Source organism: Saccostrea cucullata, unplaced genomic scaffold (assembly GCF_032062105.1).
Source record: "Saccostrea cucullata isolate Sc308-1 unplaced genomic scaffold, CSIRO_AGI_Scuc_v1 ctg264, whole genome shotgun sequence".
Lineage (NCBI taxonomy): Eukaryota > Metazoa > Mollusca > Bivalvia > Ostreida > Ostreidae > Saccostrea > Saccostrea cuccullata.
The window spans coordinates 4,015-25,409 of NW_026932935.1; the positions used below are offsets into that span (position 1 = coordinate 4,015).

Consider the following 21,395-nt stretch of genomic DNA (forward strand, 5'->3'; position numbering starts at 1 on the left):
TCACAGGGCTGGTTCAAATACGATGAACAATATCGGCTACGCAAAGCTAGCAATCCCGAATCCTCCTGGGGGGTTATAAGTCAAGAATTTTGGCTACTGTATGTGACCAACCAAAGTTCAAATTCTTTTGGCAGTCAGAATCACTTCAACAATACTAAACAAAATTTAGATGAGAGCAGCACATCCGCTGCTACCCAGTATTGCTATCATTTCAATCAGGGTAAAAAGTGCAATTTCTTCCCCAGATGCAGATTCAAGCACGTCTGTAGGAGGTGCGGAGGAAAGCACCCGGCCACAACCTGTTCCAACAAGGCAGCTGTATAAACTGGGCAAGACCCCAATTAAACTAGATAAAATTTTTTTACATACACAAAATTATTCTGATCATCAATTTTCAAGGGAAGGTTTTCAACATGGTTTTAAATTGCAGTATTTTGGCCCTAGACCACCCAGGTTTTCTAAGAATCTTACAAGTTTAGACAAACAATATCCAGTTGCAGAGCAAAAGATTTACAAAGAAGTCTCATTGGGGAGGGTTGCGGGTCCTTTCATAGAACCACCTTTTCCAACATTACAAGTTTCTCCTTTAGGTCTTGTACCTAAAAAAGACGGTGACTACCGCCTCATTCACCATTTATCATATCCAGAATCTGCTTCAATAAATGATTTCATTGACCCAGAACAGAGCTCAGTAACCTATTCAACCATAGATGATGCTGCCGCCATTATTGCAAAATTAGGTCGGGGGGGCATTTCTGGCAAAGTCGGACATTAAATCAGCCTTTAGGTTGCTACCAGTGAACAGCACTAATTTCGACTTGTTAGGTTTTCACTTCAATGATGGTTTTTATTACGACAAGATGCTACCTTTCGGTTGCAAAATAAGTTGTGCAATTTGGGACAGATTTGCTTGCTTTCTGCATTGGCTTATACAGGATTGCTAAAAAAATGCCTCAATCCTGCATTATCTAGATGACTTTCTTTTCTGTGGCAAAGAACTTCCCATTTGCAAAAATACGTTGGACACTTTTCTTTATCTGTGCAACGATCTGGGGGTCCCTATTGCAAAAGACAAAACAGTATATCCAACGCAGGTTCTTACGTTCTTGGGCATTGAGTTTAATACGACGGAAATGATCATGAGGTTACCGTTGGTAAAAATCGATGAAATCAAACAAAAGATTCTCGACATTATGGCACTTAAGAAGGTTACTCTTAAGCAACTTCAGTCTTTATTGGGTTTGTTAAATTTTGCATGTAGAGTTATAGCTCCAGGTAGGGCTTTCTGTCGACGTTTGATTGATGCAACAATTGGCCTAAACAAACCTCATCACCATACCCGTGTTACGTTAGAAATGAAAGCAGACCTCAAAGTCTGGCTTGACTTCCTCCAATCATTTAATGGCATTTCAGTCATTACAGAAGGTATATGGGTGAATAATGAGACTCTACAACTCTACACTGATAGCGCAGGGGGAGATAAGGGGGGTTTTGGTATATATTTTGCAGGCAAGTGGACATATGCTCAATGGCCCATTTCCTGGTTTGTACAAGGCATAACCCGTGACATGACCTTATTAGAGCTTTTCCCGGTCCATATAGCTATTGAATTGTGGAAACATCAATTTTCCAACAATAGAATTTTGTTTTACATTGACAATATGGCGGTGGTACATGTCATAAACTCGACAACATCAAAGTCACAAAGGGTCATGAAAATTGTAAGAAAACTAGTTCTCACTTGTCTCAAACACAATATTTTGATTAAAGCAAAACACATACCTTCAAAATCAAATTTTATTGCGGATTCTATCTCTCGTTCACAGTGGGGCAAATTCCGACGGCTAGCACCGGCAGCAGATCCATGGCCAACACCGCTTCCCAAGAATATGTGGGAAATTTAACAAGGGAGGCAAACAGACTTATACAGGGTTCACTATCAGCAAACACATACAAAGCTTACCAGGGGGCTCTCACCAACTTCAAAAAATTCCTGAATAATTGTGGGACCACATTGTATTTCCCCATTCCTGTTGATCATTTGCTTAATTTCATTGCCCACCTTTCTATTTCAGGTACAGCTTATAGAACAGCTGCACTGTACATTAGCGCATTATCATATATCCATAAATTAAGAGGCATACAAGATAACACACAATCATTCATTGTCAAAAAAGCCTTGCAGGGTCTCCACAAAAAGAGAGGTATCACTTTAGATTCTCGAATCCCATTAACTGTATCTATCTTGGAGCATGTAGTATCAGCATTGCCGTCAGTGTGTAGATCATCTTACGAGGCAGTGTTATTTTCCACACTTTTTTCAATTGCATATCACGGCTTGCTTAGAGTAAGTGAAGTTTTGAATATCCATAGGGCACACATCACGTTTACTAGAAGCAAGGTCAGCATCTTAATTCCCAGGTCCAAAACTGACCAAATGGGAAATACAACAACATTGCATATTTCCAAACAGTTAAATTCGGATATTTGCCCAGTACAGTGGGCACTCAGGTTTTTGCAGCTGCGTCCTAATGATGGTTCCCTTTTATGCTTTATTCATGTCGACAATAAGGGTGTAACAAGATACCAATTCAACTATGTGCTTCAAAAAGCACTTCAATTCAGGAACATTCAAGGACACTTTAGACCACATAGTTTTAGAATAGGCAGGGCTACAGATCTTGCAAAACAGGGGTTTCCAGATTCAGAAATAAAATCTTTGGGCCGGTGGGAGTCAAAAGCTTTCAGAAACTACATAAGATTATAACATGTTAGCATTGTTAAATGGAATACAGGCTAATTTTGCCAAAGTATTCCAGGTTTCAAGACGATTTGGATAGTGGGATCTTCAATACCTTATTGGGCTGGTGAGGAGGCAGGGAGGAGACCGGGTGGAAAGAATCTTAATCTTGGGATGGACATCACTTGGAAGGGAATTAGAGGGCTGAAATGGGAAGATCTTGACAAAGTGTTAACAGATGAACTCAAACACCAACCACACCCAGATGTACTAGTCATTCACGCAGGGTCAAATGATCTAACTACGGCTGGCAATACTGCACTTAGATTTTCACGTGAAATTCAATGTAGTTATCGTTATAATGTATTACTTCCTAAGACTTTGCTCATTTGGTCAACAATGCTTCCCCGTCTTTATTGGCATGGTGCACCTCTTGGCAAGGGTGGGGCTAAGATTGATTTAAAACGGCGTAAGGTGAATAAGGCCATTAGAAAATTCATTACATCCGAAGTTAATGGGGCTTGCATTTTTCATGACAAAAATATCAACGTTCATCAAAGCAGTTTATTTAGATATGATGGAACTCATTTATCGGAAAGGGGGAATAAGGCTTATTTAAATAATATCCAGGGTGGTTTGGAATTCATTTTAGGGGGAAAGGGCAAAATTTTCCTTCCTCAGTAATGCCCTTTGTTTATCTAGTCAGATTTCAGTTGCGATGACGCGATGACCTGTAATTTCCTAGTTTAGGATTGCTATATATATAAATATTAAGTTTGGTGCAAATTGTTGTGGGGAACATCATATCGATGTTAGTGGCGGGGTCAAGGGAGACATCAGCCTTGAACACGCTTAACCTGTTTGTCTCTGCCCATCTGCATCAAAGCATGAGGGGGGTATCATGGCTGTGTTTTAACATGGAAGTTAAATGCCATTGAGGAAATGTGTAGAATAAATGTAAATTGCTTGGGATCTGCAGCATTTCAGTGCTCAGACCCCCTCTACCTATATAAAAGTAGGAGAGGCTACAGACTGGTTGGTGTTAAAATTCTAAACCAGGTAGCAAGCCAGAGGCAGGGTGTAAAAGCTGTGCAGCTTGTGTGCCTAGCCATCATGCGTGTGTCAGGCATGGGGTTCCATGGCACTCGCATCTAAGCGAGGCCACTAGTTTGCCCGTTTGTTTATGGTATCCTAGTTGTCTCCCTTGACTCCTACAAAATTTGCGGCCATTTTCATCCAACATTGTGTGTGTTGTATTATTATGATCTTGTTTCTCAATAAATTAGTAAAGTTACAATTGGTGTTTTCAATTCTCAGAGCTGTCTGGAAGACAGTCTCAGTATAATGGTATTGAAAAGGCAGAGAAAGCAAAAAATATCATGGGCTGCAATATTCAATTAATATAGATTATTGGAATGAATATGAGATAATCTCATTTAATTGTTTGGATAGCATTAAACATAAGACACAACTTGGTACAAGTTATCTAGTTCATGGGAAAGTCAGCATCAGGATGAGTTAACTATTATAGCAACTTCCTCTTCCTCTTCAACATCTCAGCCATTTGGTCATTAGTAAAAGTTACCCACCCACCACTCCCAATTAAAAAAAAAAAAAATGCATATATATATATATTATTATCATGTAACTGTTTTTTCTTTGATCACTTAATCTGTGCCAAATATTTTATATTTTTAGGTAGATTTCATGCTGTGGACTCAATCAAGCTAAGCTTGTTCTTTCAATACTTAGGACTTCTCAAGTGATTATTGTGGCAGATTCACAACCAATGCCTATTAATTCAGGAAGAAGCTGGGATTTTTCTTAAAAAAAAAAAAAAAAAAAAAAAAAAAAAAAAAAAAAATGGACTTTACATTAAGCATATCAATATAGTTCTTTCTTCTCTTAATATAAAAAAGAATAATAAATTCCATGTCGCATTCATTAAGGGGGAGGAGTCAGGGAAACATTAAGGTAAACAAGAGTACATGCTTAACCTGTTTGTCTCTGCCCATCTGCATCAAAGCATGAGGGGGGTATCATGGCTGTGTTTTAACATGGAAGTTAAATGTCATTGAGGAAATGTGTAGAATAAATGTAAATTGCTTGGGATCTGCAGCATTTCAGTGCTCAGACCCCCTCTACCTATATAAAAGTAGGAGAGGCTACAGACTGGTTGGTGTTAAAATTCTAAACCAGGTAGCAAGCCAGAGGCAAGGTGTAAAAGCTGTGCAGCTTGTGTGCCTAGCCATCATGCGTGTGTCAGGCATGGGGTTCCATGGCACTCGCATCTAAGCGAGGCCACTAGTTTGCCCGTTTGTTTATGGTATCCTAGTTGTCTCCCTTGACTCCTACAAAATTTGCGGCCATTTTCATCCAACATTGTGTGTGTTGTATTATTATGATCTTGTTTCTCAATAAATTAGTAAAGTTACAATTGGTGTTTTCAATTCTCAGAGCTGTCTGGAAGACAGTCTCAGTATAATGGTATTGAAAAGGCAGAGAAAGCAAAAAATATCATGGGCTGCAATATTCAATTAAAACAACTTTCCCCAAACATGCCAAATGCAATCTTTGTTAATTAAGTACTACTTAGTTAATGATTTTTTTTAACTTTCTCCTGGGCAATCCTTTTTGACTATAAAATGCTTTAATATAATGTCAGAGTATTATGTACTTGGACATTGGACATTTAAGGGTAGAAAATTCGGTCCTACTGGGGACTGGAATCCTTAACATTTCTATTTGCAAAATGTACATGCTTATTTACAAGTTTTATTTTGCTGCCCAGTCATTCCTTTCAAAAGTTATCAAAAACTCAATCTGAGCAGGTTGATTTATTGTCTTATCGATTTGTGATTTTAAATTTCTTTTTTAAAGGACCACTATGAAGATTGAGACATCCTGAGATAGCCTTGTACTAATATAATTTGTTCCTTGCTTGTGACTGAACCCGACATATCTGCTCTATGGCATATGAGTGATTGATTATTGCTCTTTTACTCTAAGGTTAATGAAGCCAAATTTCTACAGCTTTGTTGTGCTTTGAGCATTTGACAGCTCACCCTGAGACAAAATGCTTACTCTAAAAAATAAATCAGAAATTTCTTACTTTAAAGTTGCATTTTTTATACAGTCATTGACCAGGTGGACAACAACAGTTCCCATGGTTTCAGCATTGAGTATCATCACCCTTTTGTTAGAGGGAAATCAGTTCATATAAACCTAAGACATTTTATTTTTTTGTAAAATATTCTCCGTGTATGGCTTTATGCATTTTATTAAAATGTTTCAATAGACCAGCAAACAAATGAAACGATACCGAACAGTGAATGACTCATAACAATGATGAAACAAGAAAACATTGATGTAACCATCATATTGTCGCCCGGGAAATATATAAAGTAAACAATGGAAATAAGTCTTGATCATCAAACCGCTTAGATATGTGTGAAAAGTCATGCGTCTAATTGATGGAGACGATAGTGACGATATTTTGAAAACTCATAGTCGGATAAAAAATCTAACAAAAACTGTACCATTTAAAACTTGATCAATTCCTCAAGTAAAGGTTGGCTGCATAAAATATAAATTGAAGTTAGACACATGCATCAACTATATTCAAAAATGTATTTTAATTTTCAATTTTCGAATATAAAACACGAACTGTGCAGAGTACGTTTTTATGCGAGAAGTAAAATTCGATGTTCTAAAAAAAGGGACCTGTCATTTTTTTCCACAGTAAATGATAAGCTAATTTATATATTAAATATGAAAAACATATATATTTTTACGGATTCACTTTACGGAAGTAAATATATTATGTATCTCCTAATTGATAAAGGAAAAAACAATCTGATTAACAATCTTTCCAATGTTTAGAAAACCTTTAATTCTGAATAACTACTCCCGCCCAAATCCCCATACACCAACACTTAAACTTATATGTATAGAGCAGCCCGGTCCTCCGGGCTGCAATTAACCAACATCCTTTCAGTACATTCAGTACTTTGATTACTGCAGAAATGAAAATGACGCAGTTCTCGTGATGTTCAGTAGTCAATGCCATTTAACATGTTTAACACTTTAAATTTTGGCAAAATGTGTAAGTTCCTTCTTCAGGCTTCATAACATTTTTGGAAAACAAAACTTAACACGGATTAGTATTTTTGCGCTTGATCCCCCCCCCCTATAGCGAATCGGGGATGATTACGTTTTACTCCTAGAAATAATTACTTACATTAAACCATCCCTTGACTCACATATGTTTATTATTCCTGTTATCTATAACTCATATTTTACCATATTGCGTAAATTCAACCAATACAGGACTTAAGATATCCGGAATAGAGGGACACAGGTTACTGAAATAAACTCACTTATCCCAGACCAGGCTCGTATAAGTGGTGAAATTTACACTTTTTAAATCTGTAAAATTTACAATTTAATCTGTAAAAATTAAACTGAACTCTGAACAACCATTACTGTAACCTGTTATAAGCAAACGGTCGTTTCGTGATGTTATACATGTACCTATGACATTTGAAAAATAGTATAAAACTGAGATGTTCACAATTGTTTGTGTAATTTTTTTTACATGTACACGTATATATGATAAATAAGGATGGGCGATTTACTCATGGACCTCGTAATTTTCCCCAGCAAAATATCGGGAATCTGCTTTCAATTAGTTGTACTATAGTGCGACGAACAGTAAAAATATATCTCTAAGATATTTTTTTCTTATTTGCTGATCAGTTTGATATTGTAAGTTTATGGGTCTATGATCATGATGATATAAAATGTTACATTAAAATTACGGTCATTTTTTAACGTAGCAATAAAAAAACGTCATTGAATCAAAAGGTATAAATTTCCAAAATTAATATAAAGTCATTTACGAGTTATTTATTTATGTGTATACTTTACTAATTAATATATGAATTGGTTTTTTAAAAATTTTCAATTCAAAAATTAAAGTAATTCAATTGTTATCGGTAATACATGTAGAATCTAATACAATTAATGCTTTCAGTAATTGAACTAAATAATTGAACTACTGAGCGCATTAAACGAATTTGCAGATAATGATATCAATATCATATTCATTGAGAATACATGCATGTGTGATTGATTTGCTCTTCACTAATATTCTATAAAAGTCTTACTTGTATCAGTCATATTAATTTGCTTATTATTTGCATTAATTGTTAAATAAAAAATCAGAATAAAATTATATCATGCGTGATTCATGGTTTGTTGGCTTTAAAATGTGTTACTTAGGATGAATGACTACCAGTATGTTAATTGAACAGATAAATGTGTAATTTTTACACTTTAAAGTGCAAATTTTACACTTTAAAGTGTAAAATTTACAGATTAAAGTGTAAATTTTACAGATAAATGTGTAAATTTTACAGATACAAGTTTAAAATTTACGGATGAAAATATAAAATTTACTTACAGTTTAAAGTGTAAAATTTACAGATTAAAGTGAAAAATTTACAGATTAAAGTGTAGATATAAAAAAAACTAAATGTCCAATTGGCACTAGTACACTTCCGTAAAACGTCTATTAATGACTAGTTGATTGCGTGAATTCAACAGTAAAATTGAGTGATACACAGTTGGGTATATACATGTAATAAAGGTATGTACTTATACATATATACTAAATTGTATCTTAGTTTCAGTAGATACGAGATGCAGACGTGCTAAACGTTACTCTCTCTCTCTCTCTCTCTCTCAAAATTTTTAAGGTAAGAATTAAATAAATCTTAAATTAAAATATATTTGTCCAAGCTTTGCTTGAGATACAACAAATAATATTATAAAATCCGGTCAACATGACATAACTTTGATGAAATTTTAACAAGTCCTAGTGCTAGCATGAGTAGATTAGATAATGTGAAGGCTTACATATCCCTTATCTAATGCAGATGCATTTATTTTGTAATCCTTTGGGTTTCCTGGTCACTTTTAAGTGTTAATGCTGAATCAAAACTGAACAAACTAGTTAATTTTATTTAACTTTTTTGCACTGAGAACCAAAAAAAAGATAAATGCTAAAAATCGTTTAAGGAATGTTTTTAAGTTTTGTGTGAGTTATTGGTGTGTGAATCACACAGACTTGTCACGTAGGCATATTTCATGAAGCGCGCTGGCACTTCTTGAAAAATATGCCTACGTGCAAGTCTGTGTGATTTACACATCAGTAATTCACACTAAACTTAAAAACATTCCTTATATTTACATTTTACGTGTTTGGAAGTACCAAAAATATACTCAATATTTGAATTTCTCGCTGTTCTATATATATCTTTGTACTTTTACTAACGTAGCTGTAGCCTTATTGTGACGTCGCTGTAGCCTTATTGTGACGTCACGTTAAGCACGTTTTTCCTTGTATATTTCTACGCGTGAGTATACACAAAAATGGTTTTTAAATCAATTTCACAGTTGGCTTAGCAGAAAAACACAGCAAATGTAAATATTTAATTTTGATAACCTATACGTAAGATTTGTCGAACAAGCAATACTGAATTTAATTGTTTGTGACTTAATTTACCGGAGACTTTATTAATTAAAATGTATTGCTCCAATAAAGACTTCTCTTACACTGGTAGAAAAATAGATATATCTGGCAATGGGATTTAAAAGGAGAACGTAATATCGAATTTCTTTATTCCAAGAGTACGGATGGATTTTATTGAACAATTGAACAAATTACCGGGTTGTTTTGGGGTTTTTTTTATACACAGTCATGCATTTGTTTCGTATACGGGGCACCGTCTACTTGTTTTTACCACAAGGTACCTAACTCCAATTTAAGCCACCCCCGCTTCAAGCTAGTATTTTGTTTTATTAAAATATATCAATTATTTCTCGAAAATTACGTCAATACATTTTATGACTTTAGATTAAATAGAACTTCCGGTTGGGGTAGGATAAAACCAGACACTTCCGAGAATTTCATTCAGAGGTTTCTGGTTTTATCCTACATCTATAACCTCAATCGGAAACTGATGTATCTCATCCGCGGTTTTATTTTGTATTGACGTAATTTTCAAGGAATAAATGAGTAGTTTACAATAAAAAGGCTCGATCAGAGACGTCTAAAACGATTTAATTGACAAAAAAGTCTCTCGCAGCGACCGATGTCATTTTAAAGTAAGTTTATAATTGATATATTAACAAAGTACAAGCTTGAAGCGGGGTGTCTGAAATTGAGTTAGGTAACTTGAGGTAAAAATAAGTGTAGAGGTGTCTTAAAACCGTGGAGTGGTACATGCATATGAGAATGTAATGCACTTAGAAAAAAAAATCAGCAATACGTAAACCAGATTCAAGGAAAATCTAATGATTTCGAAACAGATGTCTACTACATGCCTGGGATTTTATATTAACAAATGTGTTGTTTGATTTTTCTGTTTAGGCGTTACAGCAGAAAAAGTATATCGTCGAAAAGTTAAATAATTTTTTAGTAAAATGGGAAGTATTACGCATGAGCAAATCCAGATTTGAAGTAAGAGGGTCTAAGTTGATAAAACATAGAAAGGGTTGGGGTGCAGTTGATTAAAATTTACTCAATACTTTGCTTGAAAAACTTAGAATAAAAAGACCGCTAAGTTCTTTCATTGCAAGAATAAATAAAATATAGCCTTTAATGTTTTCCACGGAATCCGATACTAATACTAATACTAGTTCACGACTAATTCATTAATACTTAATTAATTTACTAATTAGTCCTATGAGAAATAATGAATGATGTAGAAACTTATGATGAATTCCTGTCTCAAAGTACATTTTCTTTTATAATTAAAATTACGTTGTCATTAAGCATGTCTATCCACCAACTTGAAATTTCCATCTGCTGTGAGGTACATGTACGTAAATTGACTCATTACATGATCACCTAGGCCTAGACAGGAAGAAAAACACAAGAAAAAAAACAAGTTACCGGTAAAACTTTATCCGATCCTCAACCAGGAAGGAAAACTCTCTAATTTTCAATTTAATTCAGTCTCAAAAAGAAGCTTGAAATTAAAAGCTTTTCATGCAGCAATTTTCATTTTATGCTTTTCAATGTGATTCAATGTTCTTTGAAATTTTTAGAAACGGTATTAAAAAAGTTGATATTTGTACCTCATAAAAGTAAGTAGGATTTACATATTTAATGAAATCGGAATTATTTCAATTTAGACCTTGTTATCAATATTTATTAGCAATGATAATATGAAATGAGAAGTGATTTGTGGTATTTTCTATGATAGGAAACAATTCATACACTATACATTTTGAAATGATCGAAGTAAATAGGAGAAACTAAAGTACCGAATAAAAATCATGCAATTTTCTTCAAAAGTCTGGATACGTATGGTTTTTATTCCCAAAAGATATCTGTTGATCAATTTTCAATGAGAAAATATGCAGCTGGTAGTTTTATTCGCATTTCCTAAAAATTTTTTTGAGATTTACTAATTTTCCCTATAGAATATGATTTACTTCGAAGATGAAGTTTTAAAAATACCGTGGGTAAAACACATCACATTGAAAATTCAAAGACATCTTTTTGAGCATTTTCAATAACTGAATGCCTGATTTTCAGAACCTGAGGTACGGACTCCTTTAAGATATATATGTACAGGACACATCTTGATACAGCTCAGAGCAAGTTGAAGGCAACTAAACAAAAGCTTTGTAGGCATTTATAGTCACTAAGTATCAAAGTGATATTTTATATTATTGATTACATTTTCTTGCAAATACTAGTCCTGATAGAGCATTGATCCATGCTATTTCAGAGTATTCTGTTGATTTTCTTACATTAAAATTTTTTATTATTGTTCACAAAAATGTAGCTTATTTCATTTTTTTAAAAAAACACGCATATATTTACCTAGCATAGTTGGATGTCGGGGTGAATGAAAGCAAAGAAAAGTGTTTACAAAATCAGGGCTTGAGTAAAGCAAATTTAACCGATCACTGGATCGTATTTTGGCTGATTTGTTTCATACCAATTCTTAGGCCTTTGATTTCGTACAAAGGTTCTGTCTACCTGATCAATCCATAAGGCTCACAGTGGGTGTAACTGGCAAATGGACTTTTACGAAGACACTGACTTTTATGGTTGACGGCTTACTTTTACACCTGAAAAATATAAGGGAGCTCTTTTGTGAAAAAAATATTGATGTGAACATTTAACAAAACGATGATAACGGACTATTTCAAAGATCATATTACGTTGTCTACGAGGGAAACGGCAACATTCCTACCCTAACACCCTCCATTCCAGTCTTGACAAATCCTGCCGAGTTTTCCTACCGAAATGTGTCTTCTTCTTTATTTCATTTCTTAAGTTATTTAAAATAAAAGGATATATATTAATTCTCGTGGATAAAGTATCTAAATAAATTTTATTCTACCCCCAATTATATTTTTTGTTTAATAAATTATTTCAAAGCCCCGAATACAACAACTTTCACCTCAATGAATGTTTCCTTATCTATTTTCAATTCCGTATCTCCGTACATGACTCAGGTTTAAATGTCCAAGTAAGCCGTCAACTGTAAAAGTCAGTGTCTTCGCAAAAGTCCAGTGGGTGTAACTGGCAAATAGGGCATTTATACTCTTCCTAAGCATCTGATCCCACCTCTGGAATTCCCAGATATCTGTGTTTTATGCCATACTTAGAAATTTGTCTTGTTAAATTGTACATAATTTAATTTTGTTTGTATTCTAGTCTCTCATTGGTTGATTTCCAAAAAGGAAACGCAAATTATTTCTTAATAACCTGGTTTGGTATGGGGACACACCCTTGACAACCAGCTGAATCATTTGTATCCATACAATCCCCTCATTTCCAGTCCTTGGGATTCATGGGAAATTCCAGATTTGATAAATGTACCTTTAACTTCAAACAGTAGCTCGATCTTACCTCGTGTAAACAAACATCATGGCTGCTAGATCTGTGTGTCAGTTATTACCTCCCCTTGTTTCATATCACTTCCGTTACTAGGGATGTATTATTGAGCGGCAAATTTGAACTCATAAAAAGCAACGCAATTTTACACCCACAGTTGTTTAATTATTTTAAAATTAAATTATAAGGAATGACTCTAATTTTTGGCCAAATTATTCGGTTATAATCGAATAATTTGGCCAAGAATTAGAGTCATTCCTTAAATATATATATTTTTTTAGATCGATCAATGTTCTTTTTTAATTATACCCTCTTTTGATAAAGCGTCCAAGACAAATTAGAATTATTTTTAATGAGACATATAAACCTACTGAAAGTTTTTTGTGTCTCCATTATCAAATTTCGAGTAAAGTTAACATATGAGGATCAGTGATCCCTTTCTCTCATCCGATCTCTCGATAAAAAAAAAATTAGGAGAATCATGTTATTGAAGAAAATTTTTAAGAAAAATGACACAGGAAATCCCTCCCCATTGGAAATATATTTTACATTTATTATCTTATCTGCTTTTTAAGCGTCTCTGCACAAATGTACAATCAGCGACAAAGTTTATCATTTCTAACTTTGATCGAGATAATTATGAATGATAAGTGTAATACATTTTAAAACGCTAGATTTTATCATTTTAACAGTGGTCAATTTTATTGTACATTAGATTATTCACCTTATAGGATGTATTCATGACACTCACCCATTACACTTTAACAATTTGGCTGAAGTAAGTATAAATTTGTCTTATTTTTCAATCGACTGTTTTGTAAGAATATTAAAAACAAATGTTACTGATTCAAGTATTTATTATAAAAGTATTTTGTGCCATTTTAACCCTCTGTACATATAGATTAAAAAATACTAGTATAATGATAATTTTTACAACATTGATATGCAACAAAAATACAATTGAAACATGATTTAGCTTAGGGTTAGGCTATTGATAACCCTAACACCTACTAGTATCCAAAATCCAATATACTCCATTATTTCAATTTGAAAAACGTCTTTTGACAGAGTTATCGCAAAGAAATAATTAAATCATTTCAAAAATAGTTTTGCTTGTACTGTCAGTATAAGCATGGCTTCTTAAATTAGTTTCAAGAATGGGAACAGAAGTATCCAAAGAAGGAAGTGATGACATCGGGGTCGACCCCAAAAGTGAATATATTGATGAGGTCCTGCAACGGGAAGTCAGTGACAGCGAAGATGAGACCGATGGATTCGATGAATTCGATGAATTCGATGGAGGTAACAGAAAGGGAAACATATGTGTACATGTAACATATCATCAAGTTTTAACTACACACATAATTTTTAAAACAATTATGTGTCTGAAGAGGATCTGCGAATGTTTCTTTGATTTATATTTTTTATCTTTTAAGAATTAAGTGATTTTGACAAGCTTGCACAAACCATCGACCCGAAAGAATATCTCGATCAGTATCCATTTGAAAATCTCATTTTCGAGGGAGGTGGAGCAAAAGGGATTGCATATCCTGGTGCATTGAAGGTGATATATTTGACATTAATGTTAAATTGTTTTTTGTGGTATATGAGCACATATATGATAGTTGGTTTAATCGTCTATTATATATTGAAAGGAAAAAGAAACGCAGGGAAACATGATATGCGAATTCATTTGATCAAGTTGTAAATTTTGTATTCAATTTTACTGCCAGCCGATAAATTAAAAATTTATGACATGACATAAAGTATTTTTATTCAAGTAAAATGTTACTGTAAAAATACCATTTGTGATTTTCTTTTACCCAATTCATTTCAATTATTTATATTAATATATCTCTTAGGCATTAGAGGAAGTTGGTATTATGAAAAAGATAAAAAGATTTGCCGGTACAAGTGTTGGCTCCATAACGGCAACAATGGCTGCACTTGGCTACGATAGCACTGAAATTAGAGAAGTCATGTCGACGGATTTTTCACAATATTATGGTACTGCTCTTGAAAATATTTTTTTATTATTAAGAGAAGATTACATACAGTATATTTTGAATTTGGTTCATATATAGAATTGAAGAATGTTACACACTTTTTTATTCGTGTATTTCTGTTTTGTTGTTCGTCTGATACATTTTATTACGAAAAAAATTCTCTATATTTCATGAAGAGTTTCATATTCTTATTTTGAAAGATGCCAGGTTTGGAAAATTCAGTATCATACCAAATCTTCTCTGGTATCTTGGTTGGCAACCACTTCATACTTTATATGAATACATTGGGGAAATAGTTGAAAAGAAACTTGGCGAGAAGGACGCTACATTTGATCAAGTAATTTCTTTCATTATTATGATACTAAATCTTAAAAAAAAATCATCTGTATTCTACGATATAATGTATACATTAAATTATTAATGACAGTCATTTATTTCATCAGCTTTACAAGAAATTAGGGAAGGAGCTGTGCATCGTTGCTACAAATCTTAATGATATGGAAGAGACCTATTTTCACCCTAAAACTACACCCAAAATGCCTATCAGAAAGGCGGTCCGTATGTCTATAAGCCTCCCAGGTAAGAATGTTACATTGAGATATATTCAATTTATTTACTTTGTTGTATACTGTCAGGCAGTTTGTTATAGGTAGTTTATATTTCTGGCAGGTATAATGCAGCCTATTAAACATACTGATTTTGGAGTTGAAAGTATGTATGTAGATGGCGGTGTACTAATCAACTATCCAATAGAATGTTACGATGGTGAGTTGAACATGGTACCAGTTTTTCTGTTAGTAAAATTTCCAGGTCATAATCTCAGGAAAACAAGTTCTCAATTCCTTGATCAGCTCTATTTTGTCTTTACCTCTCCTTACTTTTGTAACTTTTCCGATAATCTATATACGCTGATCAATACCTAGAGAAACGTGCGTTAACGTGACGACAGGTGTGACGCTTCAGTAGGTGACAATGATTCACACACCAATAACTCACACAAAACTTAAAAACATTCCTTAAATGTACTCTGATTAATATCTAATGCTCACGGCAGGTGTGACATAACTGTAGGGAATGTTTATTATGCCCTGTTCAAAGATTTATATTGTTTTTATATATATTAAAGATCGATTGTTTTTCTTTGTCCTGATCCTTTTCCTTTAAAAAAAGGGTGGTCAAAATTAATTGTAATTATATTGTTAAAAACAGTGAATATTCTTTTTCAATATTCCTGTCGTCTTCTAAAATATATGATTATACTTCTTTTAAAATTAAAAACAAATCAACCAATTTATTTTTAAGCATTTGTACATGCTGTTGGATATCTATGCATCTTATCAATAAAGTCTTTAAAAAGTGAAAGTTTCGTTAATTATTTTCAGTCTTTCTAAAGAATATAGCTCAAAACACTCCCTTTACTTTAAAAATTCAGTGGAATGTATTGCTTGTTTCCTCCATATAATAGCATAAATTCATACTTGGATATTTGGAGCTCTGTTAATTAAGAGTCACTAAATTTCCTCACCATTTTCAGGGTGGTGGCTTTCAATGAAAAAGGAGGATTCGTTTTTTGAAAGATTACAACCTTTGGAGAACCTCCCTTTTATAATGGATAGACAAAACAGATTTGGCACCGATGAGGTTCAATCGTTCAAATCGCTTGGATTCATACTGGTAATAAATATAAAATACGACAATTTGTAGTCTTCACAACTTTTTGTTTTAGTCTGACCTTTGGCTTTTATTTTGTTGCGTGTTTTGTTCTAAACTTATCAGTCTTTTTTTTTATCTTAGTATTCTGATGATGAGATTCAGTCTTTCAAGTCAATATTTGAAGCAAGAAGGAAAACAAAATTAGAGTTTCCAGACACGCCATTGGGAGGGTTAAGTTTATGGACTCTGTATTTCTTAAGGGACATGGACATAGTTTCAACTAATTTTTTGAAAACCAATTTTAATGTTTACAATTCCTAATTAAGGCAATCCAATTGATCAGCAAAAATTTGAACATCATTTGTTGATCAACAAAGGAGATATAGAACCTAAAAGTCTTTATAATGTAAATAAGACTCGTTCTTTGTTTTTGTCTCCATATAAAAAATATTATATTTGTTACAAAACGAGATTCAGCAAATCACTACATACTTTTTACATTTACTTTGCTTTGAAAGATCTAATCTTTTCATTTAAACATTTATACACTTAAAGGAAGGCGAGGCAGAAACTGAAAGACAAGAAGAAGTTACACGAAGAACACAAATGCGTGAAAACTTCAGCCAGCAAGTTTTTAAAGGTAAATGTATTTAATATTTCTTGTACATGTATGTTCAAATCTCAAAAGTGTATTTCGAGTTTCAAAGTGTTTTCTCCAGTGACTTTTACATGTACAGTTTGATAGTTGAAGAAATGCATAGATGTTTCAATGTATTTTTAAATACGTTTAGGCGCTTGAGAATCTTTGTAAGATACTGAAATATGCTTTAATTAATTTTTTTAGGTGGGGGATGGGGATCTTTTTACTGAAAAAAATTCGAGTACTTGATATCTTTCTGTATATGTTTCCTCACAGATACTGCAAAACCATAATCTGGACAAAGATGAATTTATCAACAGAGAGGAACTAGAGAGCGCCATAAAAAGCGTTTGTACAGCATGTGCATTTCAAGATATTAAGCATTCTCTCTCTTTCTATCACTCAAGTAACATACTTTATGACCCTTACATGTTTTCCTTCAGGAGGAGCTCACTGATTATGATAAGAAACGTTTGTTTGGGAAGAATGTTACTGTTGAAGAAGTGATGGCAAAACTAGACAAAGATGGAAATGGAAAGGTAAAATATTCCTTACTATTTCAAACCCAACTAACATACTTCTTCAGAAGTAAAGTTTAGTCAGTCATACTCAAGGTTCTATAAATGTGGCTTGACTTATTGTTTATTCACAAAGAGAAACAATAGTAAGGTGTCTAAAACCCATTCAATCAATGTCTATTCCTGAATTCAAGATGTTTTTTATGCATTAGATCAGTTATGAAGAGTTGGTTTCATTCATTGAAGAAACAGGGATCTCCGTGGTTCATAGAAGATTAGGGTTCTGTAGACAACAAGTGGATACACTTTTGTCTTTGCTACAAACCCTCTACAATACGTTGTCTTTGAATATTGTACGGATATCAGTCAAAGTAAGTCGTGCATTGTATTTTAGCATTAGATAACTATATCTGTTGTGTTTTTCTATTTAACGAACCATGAAATTGTTTCGAGTGTCATCTTCATATATACTTATGCATGGAAATATGAAATTAAAACATTTGCAGCTTCTTAATTGAAATAAAAATAAACGCGATTCATAAAATATGACTTTCTGACAAATCTGTGTGATTTACACACAGGCATTTCACAAAAATTTATAAACATTTCTGATTTTAATAATTGAAATTGCTGAATATGTTTTTTTTTCACTTTTATTATATATCTTTGTTATTATTTTTTGTGCTTTTTCTTTTGTCTATTTAAGTGTCAAAATGGAGGTTGACAGGTAATACTGCACAATAATAGCATGAATTGAATACCTATGAATTGTATACTTATTAATAAAGGCTTCGGATGTTCCACGTACGGTTGGCCTGAACTCACATTACATTGGAACCCTTACATTTGATTATACCAAAGAGGATGCAGATTTTGTCGGACAGGTAACATCACAGAGGGATATAGCTCTATGCTTATTCAAAGTACATTGAATACAATTGTACATTAAAAAGCTTTTCTGAAGAATACTTTTATTAATAACCGAGGGGTTTACACAATTGGAAGTTTCCATTATCAGTTTATATTGCAATGGCATTTCGTTAAACATTTTTTTTCAGTGTAGATTGAATTCTATAGAAATCGTTGTTCGAAGTTCTCTACAGAACAAAGTGGAATAATTTTTTATGTAATATGGTCCATTGTTTTGTCTATTTCCCGATCTGGTGTAAGGTAATGATATAGTTAAAGCTCGTAAAAACAATAATTTTTTCTTAAAAAGTTTAACATTGATTTCGATGATCTTTTTAATGATCTTGCAAAATCCCTAGACCTAAAATGAAAAAAAACATGACAATGTTTTAACAAAAAAGTTGCCAACAATTTTATATCATGATTAATCCGTTTCAAATTTTTATACATAGAATTATATCCTTATGGTTATGCTATTGATGTTTCTTCCGGAGTAGAAAGTCGCTTAAACTTCGAATTGTAAAGTGAGATCAGAGGATTGATGTCAAATTTTGCAATTTTGAAAATAACTATTAACTTGACTATAATTTAAAAACAAACTCTGAAACGCCAATTTGTATTTTCTATCTAATTGTATAGTTACTGAACAAAAAAAACAAGAAAATATATAGATATTTTGTTCGAAATATATGTGCAGGTTCATCTTACGAGCTAAGGGTGTGTATATATTTATTTTGTGTATTTATTTTCAGGAAAGTTATAAAACAACTATGGCATTTTTGAAGAATTTCATGGCAAAAATAATGATGGAAAGGAAAGCCAAAGCATGAAGAATCATTGGATAATTGAAAAAAAACGTTTATAAAAAAAATGTTGATAAAGTGATAATTTGTCATAATTGTCGACCTCTAAAGTATGCATTTTGATGCTAATAAAATGTAACACACATTTGTTATTCTTTGTATTTTACTTTTTAATTATCATACGGTAAAGTACGTATGCTATTATTTCACTGATCTTTATTAAAAATGCATAACAAGGTTGTTCCGAATTTATACGGGGTCAATATAAAAACAATACCCCGTTTTATTCATTTACCTTCTCTTAAAACATTTCGGGTATATTGTTAACCTAGTCCGTCCGTCCATTCACACAATGTCTTCTCAAAAGCCCGTGTTATATTGTTAGAAGTGGTATATTATTATTATTATTATGGAATATAATTGGTAGTGTGCATGATATATGAAATAGCATTCTGATTTTTTAACCTCAATGCCAAATTGAGGTCAGTAATGATGTTTACTCTACAAAAACCTGGTTTTTTAACTCCTCGATCATTTTTCTCAGACAACCATTCATATTTTGGAATATGATTGGTGGTTTTATCGAAGATGAACATTAAGATATTCGGAAATTTCGAATTTCCCCCTATTGGCAAAATGGTTATCGGAATATATTTTTTCACACAACAAGGTTTTCAGAACTTTATTGTCTGATATTTTATGCATCATTGACGTCACTTTTGGAATATGATTGCTGGAACATTGCATCCTTATATGCAACAATGTTTCGGAATTTTTACACCATACTAAGGGTATTGTAAAGGGTGTTTTTTTCAATTGTATTTAAATACATGTTTGCATGAGTTTAACTGTTAGAAAAAATGTTTCAAGTTTGTGAAATCACGCCTCGTCGAAAACTATCGGAACGCTGACAGGTCATTGGAGTGATAAGAACTTGAATAAAGTATAGGAGGGTTGTAAGTCACACTGTAATTTTGCGTTTGGTATAGAGCTGGAGAAGAACTGGGGGTGTGAAAGAAGCTAAAAGATCTGGAAGATCCCGAAAGACTACAGAAAGGAAAGACAGATTTTCGACTAGCTATATGTAAGTATTAGAGTCCTTTTGGCACTGCAAACACGCTGAGAAGCAAATGGAACACCAATGTTCGAATCAGAAGAATGAATCACAATTAACAGAAGGCTAAACAAGGAACGGATGAGATCATGTCGGCTTATAAAACGTCAGCTCTTATCCCAGAGATAAAAAGAAAGATATATTTCTAACCTAGCCTCTTTAATTTCTTTTTTATGTACATTCAAAAACATAACGACAGAACCACTCAGAGGGAAAACAACCATAGTTAAAATTTTTGTTGAATATTTTTTTGAAAGAGGGGCACCATTATGTTGCATGAACATTTAATATTTTCCTTGTATATGTCATCACTTAAAAATGATTTGTTTCTTTTAAGACTTTTTATACTTTGCATTATTATATACCTAATGTGTATCACTCAATTTTACTGTAGAATTAACGCAATCAAGTGACGTCGTGACCCGACTTTCCGGATCACCACACTGTGTTTTTGAAGAATCCATATCACCGTTCTCTGAAACTGATGACATAGTATGCAAAAACATGACGTTATTTTTCTTGCGCGTTAAAAAGTCCATTGTTATCATGCTTTGTTTTATGGATAAATATTATACAATTCATCTCTAAAGTTTTATTTTGCTATATTTAGCTAGTCATAACTCATAAGGGGGTATATAATAAATTTATCATTATAACAGTTTATATAAAATTAAGAGGCACCATCACGTTCGTTGACATTTATATGATCATCAGATCAAACTGACGCTTCGCGTCTCGTTAAAAAAAATTCTGCGTATATTGTTCAACTCTCATTCACACGTGTACATGTCACCCTTAGAGAGGAAGAAAAAGTTACTGTTATAATAATATATATTTATCTTTTTCTGTATTCAAATCTTTTTAAAAAGAATTCATATAATTCTTCACCAGATGCATTTACTTTTTTTTTTGCCCTGAGTTTATCATTTTCCATATATCATTTCATATCATTTCTTGATAGTTTTTTTCAGTTTTTCTTTTGTTTGATTTTCATGGTTATTTACACATATTTTCTACACTTTTTAAATATTTTTCTTTACAATACATATCGTTATTTCTATATCTCTTATTTTTAGCCTCAATAGTGTCA

The 21,395-nt window shown here is 33.0% G+C and overlaps 2 protein-coding genes across 2 annotated transcripts; both read left to right on the top strand.

Moving 5' to 3' along the window:
• The first annotated feature begins 796 nt into the window (after positions 1–796).
• LOC134236561 (uncharacterized) lies at positions 797–3,067 on the top strand. Its single transcript, XM_062718729.1, has one exon. It carries the CDS (start codon positions 1,865–1,867, stop codon positions 2,765–2,767), a length of 903 nt encoding a protein of 300 aa, XP_062574713.1. The 5' UTR covers positions 797–1,864; the 3' UTR covers positions 2,768–3,067.
• A 6,736-nt stretch (positions 3,068–9,803) lies between these two features.
• On the top strand, positions 9,804–19,575 carry LOC134236569 (uncharacterized). The gene is made up of 16 exons (XM_062718743.1): positions 9,804–9,910; positions 10,225–10,299; positions 13,812–13,964; positions 14,099–14,226; positions 14,525–14,669; positions 14,869–15,005; positions 15,112–15,247; positions 15,338–15,433; positions 16,203–16,342; positions 16,463–16,551; positions 16,877–16,961; positions 17,238–17,309; positions 17,405–17,500; positions 17,692–17,850; positions 18,268–18,363; positions 19,141–19,575. The coding sequence occupies exons 2-16, from the start codon at positions 10,245–10,247 to the stop codon at positions 19,216–19,218; spliced, it is 1,665 nt and encodes a 554-aa protein (XP_062574727.1). The 5' UTR covers positions 9,804–9,910; positions 10,225–10,244; the 3' UTR covers positions 19,219–19,575.
• The last annotated feature ends 1,820 nt before the right edge of the window (positions 19,576–21,395 follow it).

Excerpts from the sequence above, each read along its gene's own strand:
- LOC134236561 (XM_062718729.1), top strand. The coding sequence starts at position 1,865 with ATGGCCAACACCGCTTCCCAAGAATATGTGGGAAATTTAACAAGGGAG.
- LOC134236569 (XM_062718743.1), top strand. The coding sequence starts at position 10,245 with ATGAGCAAATCCAGATTTGAAGTAAGAGGGTCTAAGTTGATAAAACAT. Across the intron at positions 13,965-14,098 it reads ATTCGATGAATTCGATGGAG|AATTAAGTGATTTTGACAAG; the intron begins GTAACAGAAAGG and ends TTATCTTTTAAG. Across the intron at positions 18,364-19,140 it reads ATGCAGATTTTGTCGGACAG|GAAAGTTATAAAACAACTAT; the intron begins GTAACATCACAG and ends ATTTATTTTCAG.